The sequence below is a fragment of the Taudactylus pleione genome, unplaced genomic scaffold (genome assembly GCF_031769625.1).
Source record: "Taudactylus pleione unplaced genomic scaffold, aTauple2 ptg000008l, whole genome shotgun sequence".
NCBI lineage: Eukaryota > Metazoa > Chordata > Amphibia > Anura > Myobatrachidae > Taudactylus > Taudactylus pleione.
Genome location: NW_028284411.1, coordinates 2,793,020 through 2,808,266, shown reverse-complemented (window position 1 = coordinate 2,808,266; position 15,247 = coordinate 2,793,020). Strand labels below are relative to the sequence as shown.

Genomic DNA, 15,247 nt, shown 5'->3' with positions numbered 1-15,247 from the left:
TCCCCACTGTCCTGGCACAGCATTCCTCCCCACTGTCCTGGCGCAGCAATCCTCCCCACTGTCCTGGCACAGCATTCCTCCCCACTGTCCTGGCGCAGCAATCCTCCCCACTGCCCTGGCGCAGAATTCCTCCCCACTGTCCTGGCGCAGCAATCCTCCCCACTGTCCTGGTGCAGTCTGCATCTTTCACCTGAAGGTGGGGGGCAGCGCACATACCTCACAAGGCATTCAAAATGCAATGGGGAGAGAGCAGGCTAGAGCCCCAGAACCACTAGGCACTTCTCTACTCGGTTAGATGCCATCCATTTGTGTGCCTTGCAATCGCATGTCATGTCATGTCCCAACCTGATTTCTCATGAGCTTGACCATCTCTGCCCTCCGCCTCACACCTGTTCATCTGCACTTCCTTCGTCCAGTTTACGGTTGACTTATTGGCATCTTATAAATAACCCCCCCTGATGAAATCTCTTTATAGACTACCTGCGTAGGAACTGTATAACAACCCTATTAATACCATCTTTCATTGCCCGGTGTGCCACTGCGGCTGCGCTGCTATACAGATGTGGCTGCAGCGGTTGTGGACAGAAAAAAGAATGGTTACAGGTGGGCCCCTAAACCGCCCCTCCACCACGTGGCCGCCCCTGTGGCAAGCTTATGGCGCTGCTTTGCGACACACACTATTTCGTAACAGGTCTTTTGGGAGGGGGCATGAACTCTCCAACCCTCCCCCCCAATACCAGGGCTTGTTGTAGCTCTCAACGGCCCTGGATGCCATCCTACTGACAAGTCCGTGCATCAACTACATGCCCTGCTGGAGCTGCCCTGGTCACCTGTAAGTGCTGTTATAGAGACATCCTGGATTGGGTTCCCACGGCCGAGCAACCGCATCCGTTCTCCAGGACGTTGGAGCAGTGGAAATGCGTTCACTAGAGAATGACAAATCACGTTTCACCGTTTGCCAGTCTGAAGGGCTAATCAGGGTGCAGTTCTACACAATTTATGTACAACCAAAATGTGTCCGGTTCTTAGAACACCTTGCCCACAGCTACAAATGTAATAATTCCATCCAATCAGGGCACAGCACACACTCCTGTGACCCCTGATGTGTAATGAGGCAATAGAGACACAGCAGCAGGAATAAGCCCCCACCGCACTCTCATTATAGCTGCCGGCATAGCGTCTTCACCCTGCAATAATTCTTTAGGCGCCAACCTGTCGGCACATTCAGAATTTGCAGACCCCCTCTCGCCCGGTCCACGTGCTCTAGTTGCTCATAAACAAGGGTTTTATTTAATTAAAAATGTAAATGGTCAGTAATGAGTGGCTGGCAGGCACCCTAGGACCCCCTGTTCCCTAGGCACCCACCTAAATGCCTAATGGGTAATTCGGCCCTGCCCACAATGACAGTTGCAAAAACGCTCCGGTATAGCATGCAGTGTGCGCTGGGCAGGTGCGTATGGAATGGGATCAGTGTTGTTTCCATTACCGAAATATAATTTTCCCCACTTGAGTTGATGCCTCTGAATTCCCTAAACACTTTATATCTGCCCCTTTGGACAGGACAGGACAGGACAAACATTATCCAAACAGATTTTGATAATTATTTTAGCCAATACTAAAGTTAAAAGAATGCAATATTAGCAATTCCTATAAACACGTTGTTAATGGATTACCAGTCTAGCATGTAATCTATGCTGTGTTATGCATTACAGCGAATATGCACCTTAGCAAAACCAGTTTGCATTGCAGGAGCGCAAATTCATGATGCGCATACAGATTTAGAGTTGGGAAGGACGTGTCCGACTCCTGGTAAATATGGCCCCTTGTGTCTTAGTGTATGCGAATCCCGGCAGCCATGTTCCAGAATGTAATGGAAAGCCTTTCCAGGACAGCGGACGCTGCTACAGCAGGAGCGACCAAATCCATATTAGTGTCCACCAAGCACCTATGGGTGTCATGTCCAGGTATATCTGTATCAGATCAGATCAGTGCTATATACTCTGAGAAATTGTCCCGGTCTGACTGTAGCTTTTTATTGTGAACATGGCGCCTGCGCTATATTCCTGGCGACTTTTCTATTGTGCATGCGCAAATGTCTGGAAAAATGGGCGCCGCACCATTCTCCAAGGACTTCTGATGCTGCAGCAGCACCGATGCGGGACTCCAGAGTGGAGAGTGTAATTATATGGGTGGGTAGGGTGTGCGGTGTGGGCCTCCCACAACACAAACAGCGCACTTTCTAGATACACCAATAATTGGGTAAACAGGTAAAAAAAAAAGGTTTTATAACATGCTCTGGAAACTGAAGGGAAAAACCCAAAAAGTGTCTGTTTAAAATATACAGTGCATCCGGAAAGTATTCACAGCGCGTCACTTTTTCCACATTTTGTTATGTTACAGCCTTATTCCAAAATGGAATAAATTATTTTTTGTCCTCAATATTCTACACACAATACCCCATAATGACAACGTGTAAAAAGTTTTTTTGAGATATTTGCATTTAATAAAAAAAAAAACTAAAAAATCACATGTACATAAGTATTCACAGCCTTTGCTCAATACTTTGTTGATGCACCTTGGGCAGCAATTACAGCCTCAAGTCTTTTTGAATATGATGCCACAAGCTTGGCACACCTATCTTTAGGCAGTTTCGCCCATTCCTCTTTGCAGCACCTCTGAAGCTCCATCAGGTTGGATGGGAAGAGTCGGTGCACAGCCATTTTCAGATCTCTCCAGAGATGTTCATTCGGATTCAAGTCTGGGCTCTGGCTGGGCCACTCAAGGACATTCACAAAGTTGTCCTGAAGCCACTCCTTTGATATCTTGGCTGTGTGCTTAGGGTCGTTGTCCTGCTGAAAGATGAACCGTCGCCCCAGTCTGAGGTCAAGAGTGCTCTGGAGCAGGTTTTCATCCACGATGTCTCTGTACAATGCTGCATTCATCTTTCCCTCTGTCCTGACTAGTCTCCCAGTTCCTGCCGCTGAAAAACATCCCACAGCATGATGCTGCCACCACCATGCTTCACTGTAGGGATGGTATTGGCCTGGTGATGAGCGGTGCCTGGTTTCCTCCAATCATAACGCCTGGCATTAATGCCAAAGAATTCAATCTTTGTCTATCATGGTCAGAGTCCTTCAGGTGCATTTTGGCAAACTCCTGGCAGGCTGCCATGTGCTTTTTACTTAGAAGTTGCTTCCGTCTGGCCACTCTACCATACAGGCCTGAAGGTTGGATTGCTGCAGAGATGGTTGTCCTTCTGGAAGGTTCTCCTCTCTCCACAGAGGAATGCTGTAGCTCTGACAGAGTGACCATCGGGTTCTTGGTCACCTCCCTGACTAGGGCCACTGTGCTCTTTGGGACCTTCAAAGCAGCAGATATTTTTCTGTACCCTTCCCCAGATTTGTGTCTTGAGACAATCCTGTCTCGGAGGTCTACAGACAATTCCTTGGACTTCAGGCTTGGTTTGTGCTCTGACATGCACTGTCAAGTGTGGGACCTTTATATAGACAGGTGTATGCCTTTCAAAATCATGTCCAATCAACTGAATTTACCACAGGTGGACTCCAATTAAGCTGTAGGAACATCTCAAGGATGATCAGTGGAAACAGGATGCACCTGAGCTCAATTTTGAGCTTCATGGCAAAGGGCGTGAATACTTATGTACATGTGATTTCTTAGTGGTTTTTTTTTTTAATTAAATTTACAAAAATCTCCCAAAAAACTTTTTACATGTTGTCATTATGGGGTATTGTGTGTAGAATTTTGAGGACAAAAATAAATTTATTCTATTTTGAGATAAGGCTGTAACATAAGAAAATGTGGAAAAAGTGAAGCACTGTGAATACTTTCCGGATGCACTGTAGATCTCTATAAACCTCACAGTCTGACTGTTTGTTGAGTTTTGTGGGTTTTTATCGCTGCAGTTACAATGCCAGTGGGCTCTTTGGTGTGGGTAACAGCCGCACACAGGAAGGACCCTGTACTTGTGCCACCGCATTGTTACTACTTCTAAAAAAGACACAGCAAGGAAGCCATAAAAAAAAATAAAAATAAAAATTTGCACCACAACCACACTATCCCCTGCAAGAGCACACAGCCGAGACGCTATGCAGGTAGTGGAAACAGAACCTCTCTCTAACATTTAATCCCTCACCACAGCTCTCCTGTTCATTCATAAAATAGGTCTTATTTATAGACAGTGTTTAAAATAACTATATTTTATTGTTGCCTAAACATAGCGGCAGCCATTTTGTGAGCCGAAGCCTCTCAGTCACCAAGAAGAACCAGTGACATTGCTGAGGTATGAGGAACAAAGCCCCTCGTGCCTCAGTGGTGTCACTGCTTCTTGGTGAATGGATAGGCTGACAAACATTGGTCAGGTCACAAAATGGCTGCCTCGGCTGCATGTAGGAAAGATGTATTTTCTTTGTAAAATAAACCGAGAGAAAGGGGGTGACTTAGTAAAACTTCCACAAAGGAAAAGAGGTGTTTCCCATAGCAACCAGAGTTTTCCTATCATATTCAGGAATGTACTGTGTAAATAATAATAGCTGGCATCTGACTGGTGGGTAACACCCGTACTTTTCCTTTTTAGAGGCTTTAGTAAATCTACCCCAAAACGGCACCTATAGGCACTGACGGGAACAGGTTATAGATGTATACACAACTCGATAAATTAAAGCACATAAATAAATGAATAAAAACAGCTCCACACACCACCTACCCTCCCGATAACATAGCAAAGTGTTACGTTACATACAAAACTACCACATTCATCCCCTGATCTGTTTTGTCTTCAGAAAAACTTGTAAATGAAATGACAACACTTTTATTTGAAAGCCAGGACACTTCTGAGATGATATAAACCAAGGTGATGTTTTCCGTGTCACTGACAGATTATCTGTGTAACTCCCCAGCCAAGGATGGTGACAGCCTGTGAGACACGCACGCAACCAAATAAATCACTGTACAGAGAAATCCTGTGACCCTGCCCCGCAGAGTCCTGTCCTCGTCCTCCTACATTGCATGAGCCTCCCTCCCTCCACAGTCCCTGCATTCCCACAGCCTCCAAGATTCCCAACCATCCTGATTTTCAGCGGGTCAGTCCCGTTTTTCAGCCCCTGCCCCGCTGTTCCAGCCGCGGGCCGAAGTGTCCCGCCGGTGGTCGTGAGGTTGGGCACCCCCACTGCTGCGCGGAATCCATTCAGTGCAGTGAGAGGGCTGGGTGCAGCCCAGCTACCGAGGGCGCGCTCGGCTCGCCCCCAGCCTGACGTTAAAAGGGAGGCGTGCAGTCCCTGCAGCACCGCGTTAGCTGGAGGCTGGAGTTCTCTTCTGAACTCCAGCTTCCGCCTCTGACCATGCGCACTATGGGAGAGACGTCATGACGTCTCTCCCATAGTTCCGAAGAGCAGCCGGGCGGACAGGACGGCGGCGGATGCAAGAGCGGGGATTAAGGTAAGTGTTGGGGTTTTTTTGAACAAGCGGCACTACAGGGGCATTATATGGGGTACTACTACAGGGGCATTATATGGGGGCACTACTATATGATTTCCTTCCTTTCAAATCAAGGGGGTAACTTCGGCGTATCTAAATATATTTTGGGGTAAAAGGTACAAAAGCTCCATGACCCCTGTGCTAGACAATGCGTCAGGCCTCAGTGATGTCGCTAGTTCCTATGCAATCGGCGGGCTGCAAATTGGTAAACCCCCCAAAAATCTCCCTGTAATGTGTGCAAGAGAGTGAGATAGACTTAGGAGAAGATTCATTTAGGTGCCAGGTCCCGGTAATGTCTCCACAGGACATCACTAGTTACAAAGTAACCGAATGGTGCCGGGATTCCGGAGCGGGCATTCTCTACGCCAGCATCCCGACTGCCGGGATATAAACTACATCCCGTTACAAACATTGCTTGTTTATGCTGGCACATAATGTACGCAGGAGCACATTGCACAAAGTACCTCCAGAACCTCACATAGCTCAATCTTCCCCTCAGTGCAAAATATGGTCCACAGCAATCGAACAGCGCCACCCAGTGGTCAAAGTTTCCCGAAATTGCCAGTGTGCTTGCGTGGCGATACCCAGAACAAGATTCCATGAGGCGTAAGAAAACACAGGATGTTACAGTACAAAAACGGGACGAGCATGTATAATTTCTCCAGCGAACATCTCACAGTACTGCGCGCCCTTAATGCAGAAGAAAGCAAGCTACCACTCTTCAGTCCTTGTGAAACTACAAGTCCCAGCATGCCCTGCTGAGCGAGTGAATTTTTATTTACAATGATTAGGATGACAAAATTGACTTACCTATTTTTTTCTAGTTCATTGTGTGTTGATCTGTAAAATAAAAATAAAAAATAGAAAGCCATAGTTATAATGGTGTTACAAACATGGCGGGGGCCACAGATATAAAACACTTCTAGCTGACTTCAGGCTACGAATTAATCACTTCTCCGACGACCACCGACACAGATGGAGCAGAGTTTGTTGCAGTGCACTACTCCCTAACAGCATAGAATATATTTTTTAATTATTTGCAATTTCGGATAAATCCAGTTATTTACAGCTAAGCTGCCCAGAAATCAGTCACAAGATAATGCAAATTCTCCACTTAACCATGCACCATTGAATGCAATGAATGCTACTCCAGCTGCACTAAACCAGGGAACCCCCTCCCTTAAAAAAAGATTATAAAGCAATGCTGCAACAAAACAAACATAAAAAACATCTGCTTTTCACTTCAGGTTTTATTAATTAAACTGCTTTGCCTTAGTACATTCTAGTTTGGTTTAATCCTGCTAAAGGAGTTAACGGTTTACTGCTCCTCTATGTGACTCAGGACTTCTGCTTTGGTAAAGCGAGTTCACTTCAGGTTACGAGCACACAAGCCACAAAATAACAGGAATCGCTTGGGGGCGCATGTATACTTGTTACTGTCAAATATGCACAATTCACTATAAAATATATATATCCGCTATAAACAGAATTTGCAGCCAGTAGCAATGAGCACAGACAGCAGCCCGACTAAGACCTCGGTTGTGTTGCTAACACAATTATGTTAGAGAACGGATGATTTTAGAACGTCGCGATCGTGGTCTTGCTTTGCAGCCGTACAATACAGATTTCCTGAGCACGTTAGTTAAGGCCTTTCTTTTCAAAAAGAAAAATAAAAAAAAAAGACTTCCCGCAAGAGGCGTCATGGAAACCTCGTTATGTCTGAGAATCCGGGCCCTCACCCACATAGCTCAGGGGACAAAACTTTATTCAGTCTGTGTACTGGAAACAAAATAATTGCCGATCCTTAAAAAGTGTCCCCTACATACGATGGAGGCAGCCATTTTGCTGTCTAAACCAACAGTCAAGGTATCAACTCACCAATAACTATCTTTATATTCCTGAGACATGAGGCACACAGTTATTCTCACCTCAGTGATGTAACTAGTTGCTAGTGAACGGATAGGCTGAATGTTGATTATGTTCGCAAAATGGCTTCCTCTGAGGGAGCAAGCAATGGGTACACTGTAAGCGGTTACAGATTTGGAACAACGGTCAGACATACAAGGTCCCAGCATGTAATATTAACATGTTGAATACTGAAATAAAAATACTTCAATAAAATCACTTTAAAATGTCCCTAAGGTTCTAAGAAAGACCCCATCCCCAGCAGGAAATCCTGGTTTTATCTCGCTGTAGACACAACCGTCATCTCCAGTTTTAATGGTAAAATCCCCAAAGGAAAACTTTATTTCTGGAACATGGTTTCAGTGTGTTCCCTTCCCTTGCTAGAGACAATGCTACAGCGCACTGTGCCCCCATGCTACCGGCCCGCAGATGTCACATCCTGCTTTCCGTGCCTCACAAGTATTCAGGGCCTTAAGTATAATTCTGGGCTGAGAACTAACAAAACCAAAGTAGCACAATAAGTGAAAGTTCATTAATTACTGTCCCACTCCTAAGGGCAGATAGATTTTAACTGCTGCTCCTTAAATTGCAGCCGATCGCGCCACCATGTCTGCTGGGCGCCCCCCTGGAGCAAATGGCGCCTTAAACGTTGCCTATATACAGGGACAGATCTGAACTCCGCAAATTTGTAGAAGAATACCACACTTATTCATTGCTCGCGCCTCTATGGGACATGACCAAAAGCAAACAAGGTTTTCCAGTCTGGACCAATTGGAAAGTCTGGGGGAACGGGGGAGCGGTGTGTAGATCTGGGCAGGTTATGACCGGCTAGGTGCAGCCGTGAATAACGGCGGTTTTCAGATATTTTACCGCATTTTAGCATGAGTACATCCCCCCCGCCATTGAGGTAAAGCTGCTATTTTCTTTGGTGGTTAACTCCCACACTGTGACCCCAAAAACTAGTAGGGGTATCTGAGCTGGTATTATAAAAAGGGGGCATCATGTATTTATACTTAGGGCCAAAATCAAAACATGTGGGCTCTGCGAATAAATATTGCAGACCTGGTGCTTTGGTCAATTAAAAATAGATTTCTGCAATGTAAATCCCCCTCCCAAAGATTGTGGACAACTATATATATTGCCTGTGGGGACAGTCCCAGGTGCTGTTAAGAAAGTGCGAGTAGAGTCCCGTCATTTGAGGAAGGGGCGGGTCCCTTTCATGTGCGCCTGGTGACCATGTCACGTGTGAGTTATGTTTCGGAGGTGGCTGAGAGGAAATGACAGAATGGCGTTACCTGTTCAGGCCGCTTCCTAGGCTGTTATTACATTTCTTGGATTTTAGCCGCCTCTGTTTCAGACTGTGAAGGTCCGAGCTGTCTGGTGAGGGGAACGTGGAGGCGTATCCGTGTTCACATTCTGCAACAATAGACAATAGTAAGAGAGTCAGTCCTGTGGTAACATGAGAATAAGCCCCAACCCGGCTCATCCTATTAAAGCCCAGCGGGGAGAATTATTTTAAAAAAATTGTCGTCAGATAATTTGCTATAACCCAGCGCAGCCATCAGTAGGAAACAGGGAGCCAGTTGCTATGGGTTACAACAATACAATTTTTGCACCAGTTTTGGGGTATATCCCCTAATGTATCGTTTAACAGAGTAATACAGAGGTCACAATGGGCACAGAAATAGGTACATGATTACCGTCCACTTGGAAAACAGATTTATGGGTTCCCACTCACCATATTAAACAATTGTAGGCTACTTGACTGCTGACTAAATGACTAATTCTGTGTGTCAGTATGGTAGTTAGATTGCAAGCTCCACTGGGTCAGGAATTTAAGTGTCAGAGTTTCCCACTATTGTAGAATCTATGGGCCTGATTCAGACCCGCTCGCTAGGATGCGTTCGCTCGTAGTCGGTCGATGTTCGCATCGCAGTGTGCATGAGCGACCTGCAGCGAGAGATCGGAAAGTGTTCGCTCGCTGCGCATAAACAGTCCAGCGGAGTGAGTGACAGGAGAGGCCGTTTCTGGGTGGTGACAGGGGCTGTCCACTATAAACGGGGGAGTGGAGGTGCGAACGTAGGCGTGCCTGAGCATCTCAATGCCGTTTCAGAGGCGTGCATATTTAAGAGGCAGCGTCATAGTACACGTCACCTGGCTGGTTTTGACACTGAACTGCTCGCAGGGCTTGCGGTAGGGTACGGTCTGCCTCGAGCGCTGCGATCGCATCCGATGGTTGCATACACTTCCTGGAGATGATGTGCACAGGCGGACGTCTTAAGACTGGTGGGCGTCTGCATACACTGAGCGATCGCATGCCAAGACATAGTGGGCGTGCTAATGCCTTGCCGTGCGATCGCCTGCCTTCCCAAATTTGCATACGCTGAGTGCGAGCGTACACATCTAGCGAGCGGGTCTGAATGGAGCCCTATGTTTCACGATTAATGCCAAATAGAGCATTCTGGGAGTTGAAATTGTCTTCTGCTTGGGATAAGTTCCACAGTCCATACCAGGTGTTAAATACATTAGCTATAACATTTATAGGCAACCAAATTATCACATATAATACAGTAAATTGTGCTTGTATATTAAATGACAACATAAAATGTATAAATTTCATACAGAGCCTTCTGCTTTCCCGCTAAGGCATTTGTAACTAAATATAGCATGCATGCAATTTATAAAGTGGAATTAGATCAAGACATTTCCAGCATAGCAAAACTAACATGGGGCGGGGAGCACACTCTTCAAATAACTCATAAACAATAACACACAAACTACACGCCATCTATGCAATATATAAATTGTATCTAAACTGCCATTGGCTGACAAAATGCACCGAGATGTAAATATAAACTAAAATAAAAAAAATAATACAATTTAAAAAAAAAATAATATATATATATATAAAATAAACGATAAATAACCACTTTCAGTTCCAATTACCTCGATCTCTTCTCTCCAAATACTCAGCAGCCTCTAAGAGCCTCTGGATATTTAACATGCGTACACCGTCCATCGTACCAATTTAAGTTTTGACCCGCCAAAAAAAAGGTAAAAAAAAAAGAAATTTAAAAGGGAAACGAGGGTTTTTGTGCAAAACCGTCCAGAAAACTAAAAATGTCACCTGGTCCCGTAAATAAATAGTTAACTATATCCGGTTTGCTTGCAAAAATACCTCAGTCAGGTAAAGTGATTTGGAACAGCCAGGTGGGATTTGCAGCCAGGGCAGGCCTCAGTGGGGCTGAGCTGTGCACAGTTGTTATAAGGTTTCTGGTGCACAAAAAGAAATACAGGCTGGAAGATGATGATCTGACAGCGGAAAATGTTTTTGGAAGTTGAATAAAATAAGAAAAAGGAAAAATAAAAGTTGGGATCAGTTGCAGCAGAGGGACATAGGCTGTGTGTGAGCTGCCCAGCCTGCCCTGCACAGTTTGTTTACTTCTTGCAGCGGAGAGAGAAGGCTGGTCCCATGTAAGCTGCAAGTACTGCTGGGAGTTGTAGTTTTCTGCAGCCTGTTCTGCAGCGTTCCGATTTTTAACTCTGTCACTGCCGCAGCTTTCTAGCTGACATATATTTTAGAGGACAAAGAAATGGTCTAAGCAAAAAATAAAACAAACACAATGGCCCCAAGTATAGTACATGTGTATTTTACAGGGATTTTAGTGCTTCAAATTTTCGCCACTACAATATATAACCCAAGGGGATGCATCCGCCCAGCGTCAATGTCTGTCTGTTGAAAATATATACAATGTCGTGACTATGTACTGCTGTGGGGTATTATTTTATTTTTTTAACTATTGTTCAGTAATTTGTTTATTATTTACTAACATTTATTTATGTATAACGACAGTATATTACGCTGCGCTTTATAATTGGTTCATGGCAGCTTACTACAAAAATAAATAAATTATATATATATATGCATATAAAATATACATATCAGATGTAAAGCTAGGGGTCTATTTACTAAGCCTTGGATGGAGATAAACTGCCAGCCAACCAGCTCCTAACTACCATGACACAGGCTGTGTTTGAAAAGTGACCATTTGGAGCTGATTGGCTGGTACTAGTACATAGATCCCTAAGCCTAAACAGGGGTCGGAGTTAACGTGCACCTACGCACACTACCACATTCACATGTGAATCACCTAATCTGTCTCTTGAAGAACAGGGGGTCACAAAGGTGCTGAAAAGGGGAGGGGGTATAGGGACAAAGGTTTTCCAAGGGGGTGCAGACCCCCCCCCCCCAACCCCCATAAAAAAAAAAAAATTGTGTCTACACCTCCTTCAACGATGTCTATAGAGGGGCCTCATATTCACAACTTGGCATGGCAATGCCCCTATATGCTTGGGCACTCAAACACTAACCTACACCTGCTCCAAACACAACCTATTGGACCCACCTCAGTCAGGCGCAAGGAAGTCGGGTAAGCCTGTGATGTCATGTACTCCATGACACCGTGCACTATAACAACATCTCAGGCCTGACTCGGTTGAGGACTCTTCCGGAAAATGATGAACACAGGGGCCTGTTTCAAAGTTGTACCCTAATGCTCCCACAGCTGTGATGTTCGTAGTTGTGGAAGTGCCGCCAGGACTTGCACTGAGACGCCCACCTGAGCCATAGCAGACGCCAGCTGTGACACGCCCCCAAAATGGTCGAGGCATGCTGCATTTCTTGCCAACACTCTCCGTTGCCATCCCCAAATGCTCCCTGCCTGTCAATCACACTGTGATTAAAGACTGGCATCGTGTGACTATGGTAATGTACCACGACGCAGACACGGTGTGGCTCAGACGCATGTGGATTGACAAAAATAAAATCGCTATATTTGCTAAAATATCGGCATAGTATACAACTGTGAATCAGGACCATATAGCATATATGGCAATCAAATAGCAAACTATATTACCTCTAGCGGGGCAGTGGAAATGAAAGTACAAGTCTGATTGGCTGCTATGAGTTACATCACTTTTCTCTGATTGTTTACTATAGGTTATATTAACTGTTCCCTTTTCATATCTATGAGTTACATCACTTGTTAACTTGTTATGGGTTACGTCTCATTTTCTCTGGTTGCTATCGGTTACTTGCGTTTTCCCCTTAAAGAGGCTCTGTCCAGCCTCACCGTTTATAATATAGGTAATAAATGAATATATTTCACAGTGATGATAGTAAGAGGGGAAAAGAATGTCTGTGAACCAGAAAAAATGTAAACCATACCCATTTTCTACAAACATTGGATGCAGCCATTTTGTGGGCTGAAGTGCAAAATGGCTGCCTCTACAGTGTTACTACACTAGATATGCCTGATACTCGTGTAGTATGAGTACGCCCAGTAGGAACAGTAGATTGAGATGAGAAATTCTAAATATTACTGATAATTGCTCAGCGAGGCAATACATATGTCTGACATTTCAGAATGTCGGCCCTCATGGAACTATCGACATTACATTTCATCGACATAATGTTGATGATGACATTTTGAAGGTGTCCACATTATGTCAACACTTTAACCATGTCGACATCATCTTTGTGTGAATGTCGACATGTTAAATGGAGACATAATAATTGCGTACCGACGCTCTGCAGTGCAGGTAGAAGTTAGCACAGGGAGAAGTTACGCAGACCTTTAGGTGAGATTCCCAAACAGTACAGGATGTTCTCTGCAAAGTGGGAACATACAGATCCGGTGTAGCTGCCAGTTTTCCCTTATTTGTGACTTGACACTGGAAGTTTTCATCCATATCAATGTTTTGATCTTAATTACTTCGGCCCAGCACAGCTTCTCTTTTCCTGCATGCAAATCTCGTTATCTGCTTTTCATATATCACCTAGCAAAATACATGATCTCAAATGGTCAATTTAAATTTCCTATTCTGTCTGGGGCATACTAAGTATAATATTATACTGGGCGGCACAGCTGGGGTAGTGGTTAGCATTACTCCTCACAATCCTGAGGCAATGAGTTCAATTCCTGGCCAAGGCCCGATTTGTGTGGAGTTTGCATGTTCTCCCCATGTTTGCGTGGAGCGGGTTTTGTCCAGGTGCTCCGGTTTCATCCTGCGCACCACAAACATACCGGTGGATTAATTTGGCTTTTGACAACAAAATTAACCCTAGTGTGTGTTTCTATGTGGCAGGGAATATAGGGGGTCATTCAGACCCACTCGTGAGCGGCAGTACGCTCGCAAGTGGGTCGATGTTCCCCACTGCGCATGCGCACGATGGAGGGAGCTCCGTCGTGCGCATGCGCGAGACCCGTCGAGCGACGGACTTTCCATCACTCCGGGTCTCGCACCAAAGGGGGCGTGCTGTCGATGTTGATTGACAGCACGCCCCCTTTGGTGGGCGTGCCGGGGGCGTGCCTGCCAGACTGAGGCGTTCCTATGGGAACGCCTACCGTCTGAAGCCGGCCCCACTGACATCACTAGTGATGTCAGTGGGAGTGATTTGGGCTCTGATAGAGCCAAAATCACTCCTGGCCTTGCGGTTGAGAAACCCGACCACAGGGTTTCACTCGCAAGTCCGATGGTCGCGATGGTCAAGACCATCGCAACCATCTTGTTGGACGCTCGTATATGCTGTGGGTGGTGACCCACAGCTATACGAGCGTCCAGGAGGACGCTCCATTTTAATGGAGGTGGGCCCTGATTCAGAGCGAGCGCTCTGGTCAGAGCGTCCGGCTCTGAATCAGGGCCATAGATTTAAGCTCTACTGGGGCAGAAGCTGATGTGAGTGACTAAATATTCTCTATAGCAGAGGTTCCTAAACTCCGCCATTACAGACCAGGTTTTAAGAAGATCCAGGCTTGAGTCCAGATGATTAAATTAAATTGACTGAGGTACCGATTAAGGGCTTGATTCAGCTTGCATCGCAGTTGCTAATATGAACGCAATCGGCCGACTGTTTCGCACTGCGCATGTGAACGCATTACAGTGTGCGAACCAGCCACTGCAATTGGAAATGCGATCGCAGTGGCGATGCAAACCCATCGCAGAGTGATTGACAGGAAGTGCTGTTGGGGGGTGGTGACGGGGGGTGGTCAGGCAAACGCAGGCGTGCCAGTGCGTTGGGATGGCGTTGCAGAGGCGTGCATAAATTAGCCACTGCGATACCCTACACAGCCTGAGGTCTCATAGCGTGCGCAGAAGACAGCAATTCCTTAGTGAAGTCTGACCGGCCTTAGCTGTGCGAATGGATCCGATGTTACTCGATCTTACCGCTTATTTCGCTATCTTGCCAAAGTATACGGATGTGAGTAAGGGGAAGTGGGCGTCCTTATGTTAGGCTGCGATCGCAATGCGCATGTAATCATTTGCATATTACCGCTAATATTAGCAACTGTATTGCGTGCATATTAGCTGAATAGCGATCCTTGCTGAATCAGGCCCTAAGTCACCTGTGCTCAAGCAGGGATATCCTTAAAACGTGGACTGCAAAGGCAGAGTTTGGGAACTTCTGCTCTATAAAGTTCTGCATCATTTGTATTTTTATGTGCATAGTAATAGCAAAAATAGCTGTATTCACTTTCTTTTAAGCATATACATGACATTTTCAGGATTAGATTTAAAAATACACATGCAATGATATGACAATGTGTAAAGCCTGTCTCTGTGTGTAACACTGGCCGATCTCCAAGTCTTTTGTTCTTTGTCCATTGTAAATAAAAGCTGTTGCTTTAACACAACGGATGACGTCACCAGCTCTGAGAGACAAGCGATACCCGCCCACCAAGCCCTGAGCCCAGCAACCGGTGACGTCAGCGAGCCAGCTGTTATCTGATTGGCAGGTTAATAAATGCTGGCTTCTCCGCCTCCTGCTGGGCAGCCAATAGAAAGGCAG

The 15,247-nt window shown here is 45.6% G+C and overlaps 1 protein-coding gene across 2 annotated transcripts in view; it reads right to left on the bottom strand.

Annotated features, from left to right (window-relative positions):
• The window catches only part of MXI1 (MAX interactor 1, dimerization protein), a 35,193-nt gene that overhangs the window by 13,479 nt on the left and 6,467 nt on the right, over positions 1 to 15,247 (bottom strand). Inside the window, exons 1-3 of one of the 2 annotated variants that reach the window (XM_088464750.1) lie at positions 10,345 to 10,832; positions 8,694 to 8,814; positions 6,304 to 6,333 (exon numbers count right to left, since the gene is read on the bottom strand). In XM_088464750.1, coding sequence (XP_088320876.1) covers positions 6,304 to 6,333; positions 8,694 to 8,814; positions 10,345 to 10,417 — 224 coding nt within the window. In that variant the 5' untranslated portion in view covers positions 10,418 to 10,832. Of the gene's footprint in view, positions 1 to 6,303; positions 6,334 to 8,693; positions 8,815 to 10,344; positions 10,833 to 15,247 lie in introns of those variants that run through there. The other variant, XM_088464741.1, reaches the window with a different exon arrangement.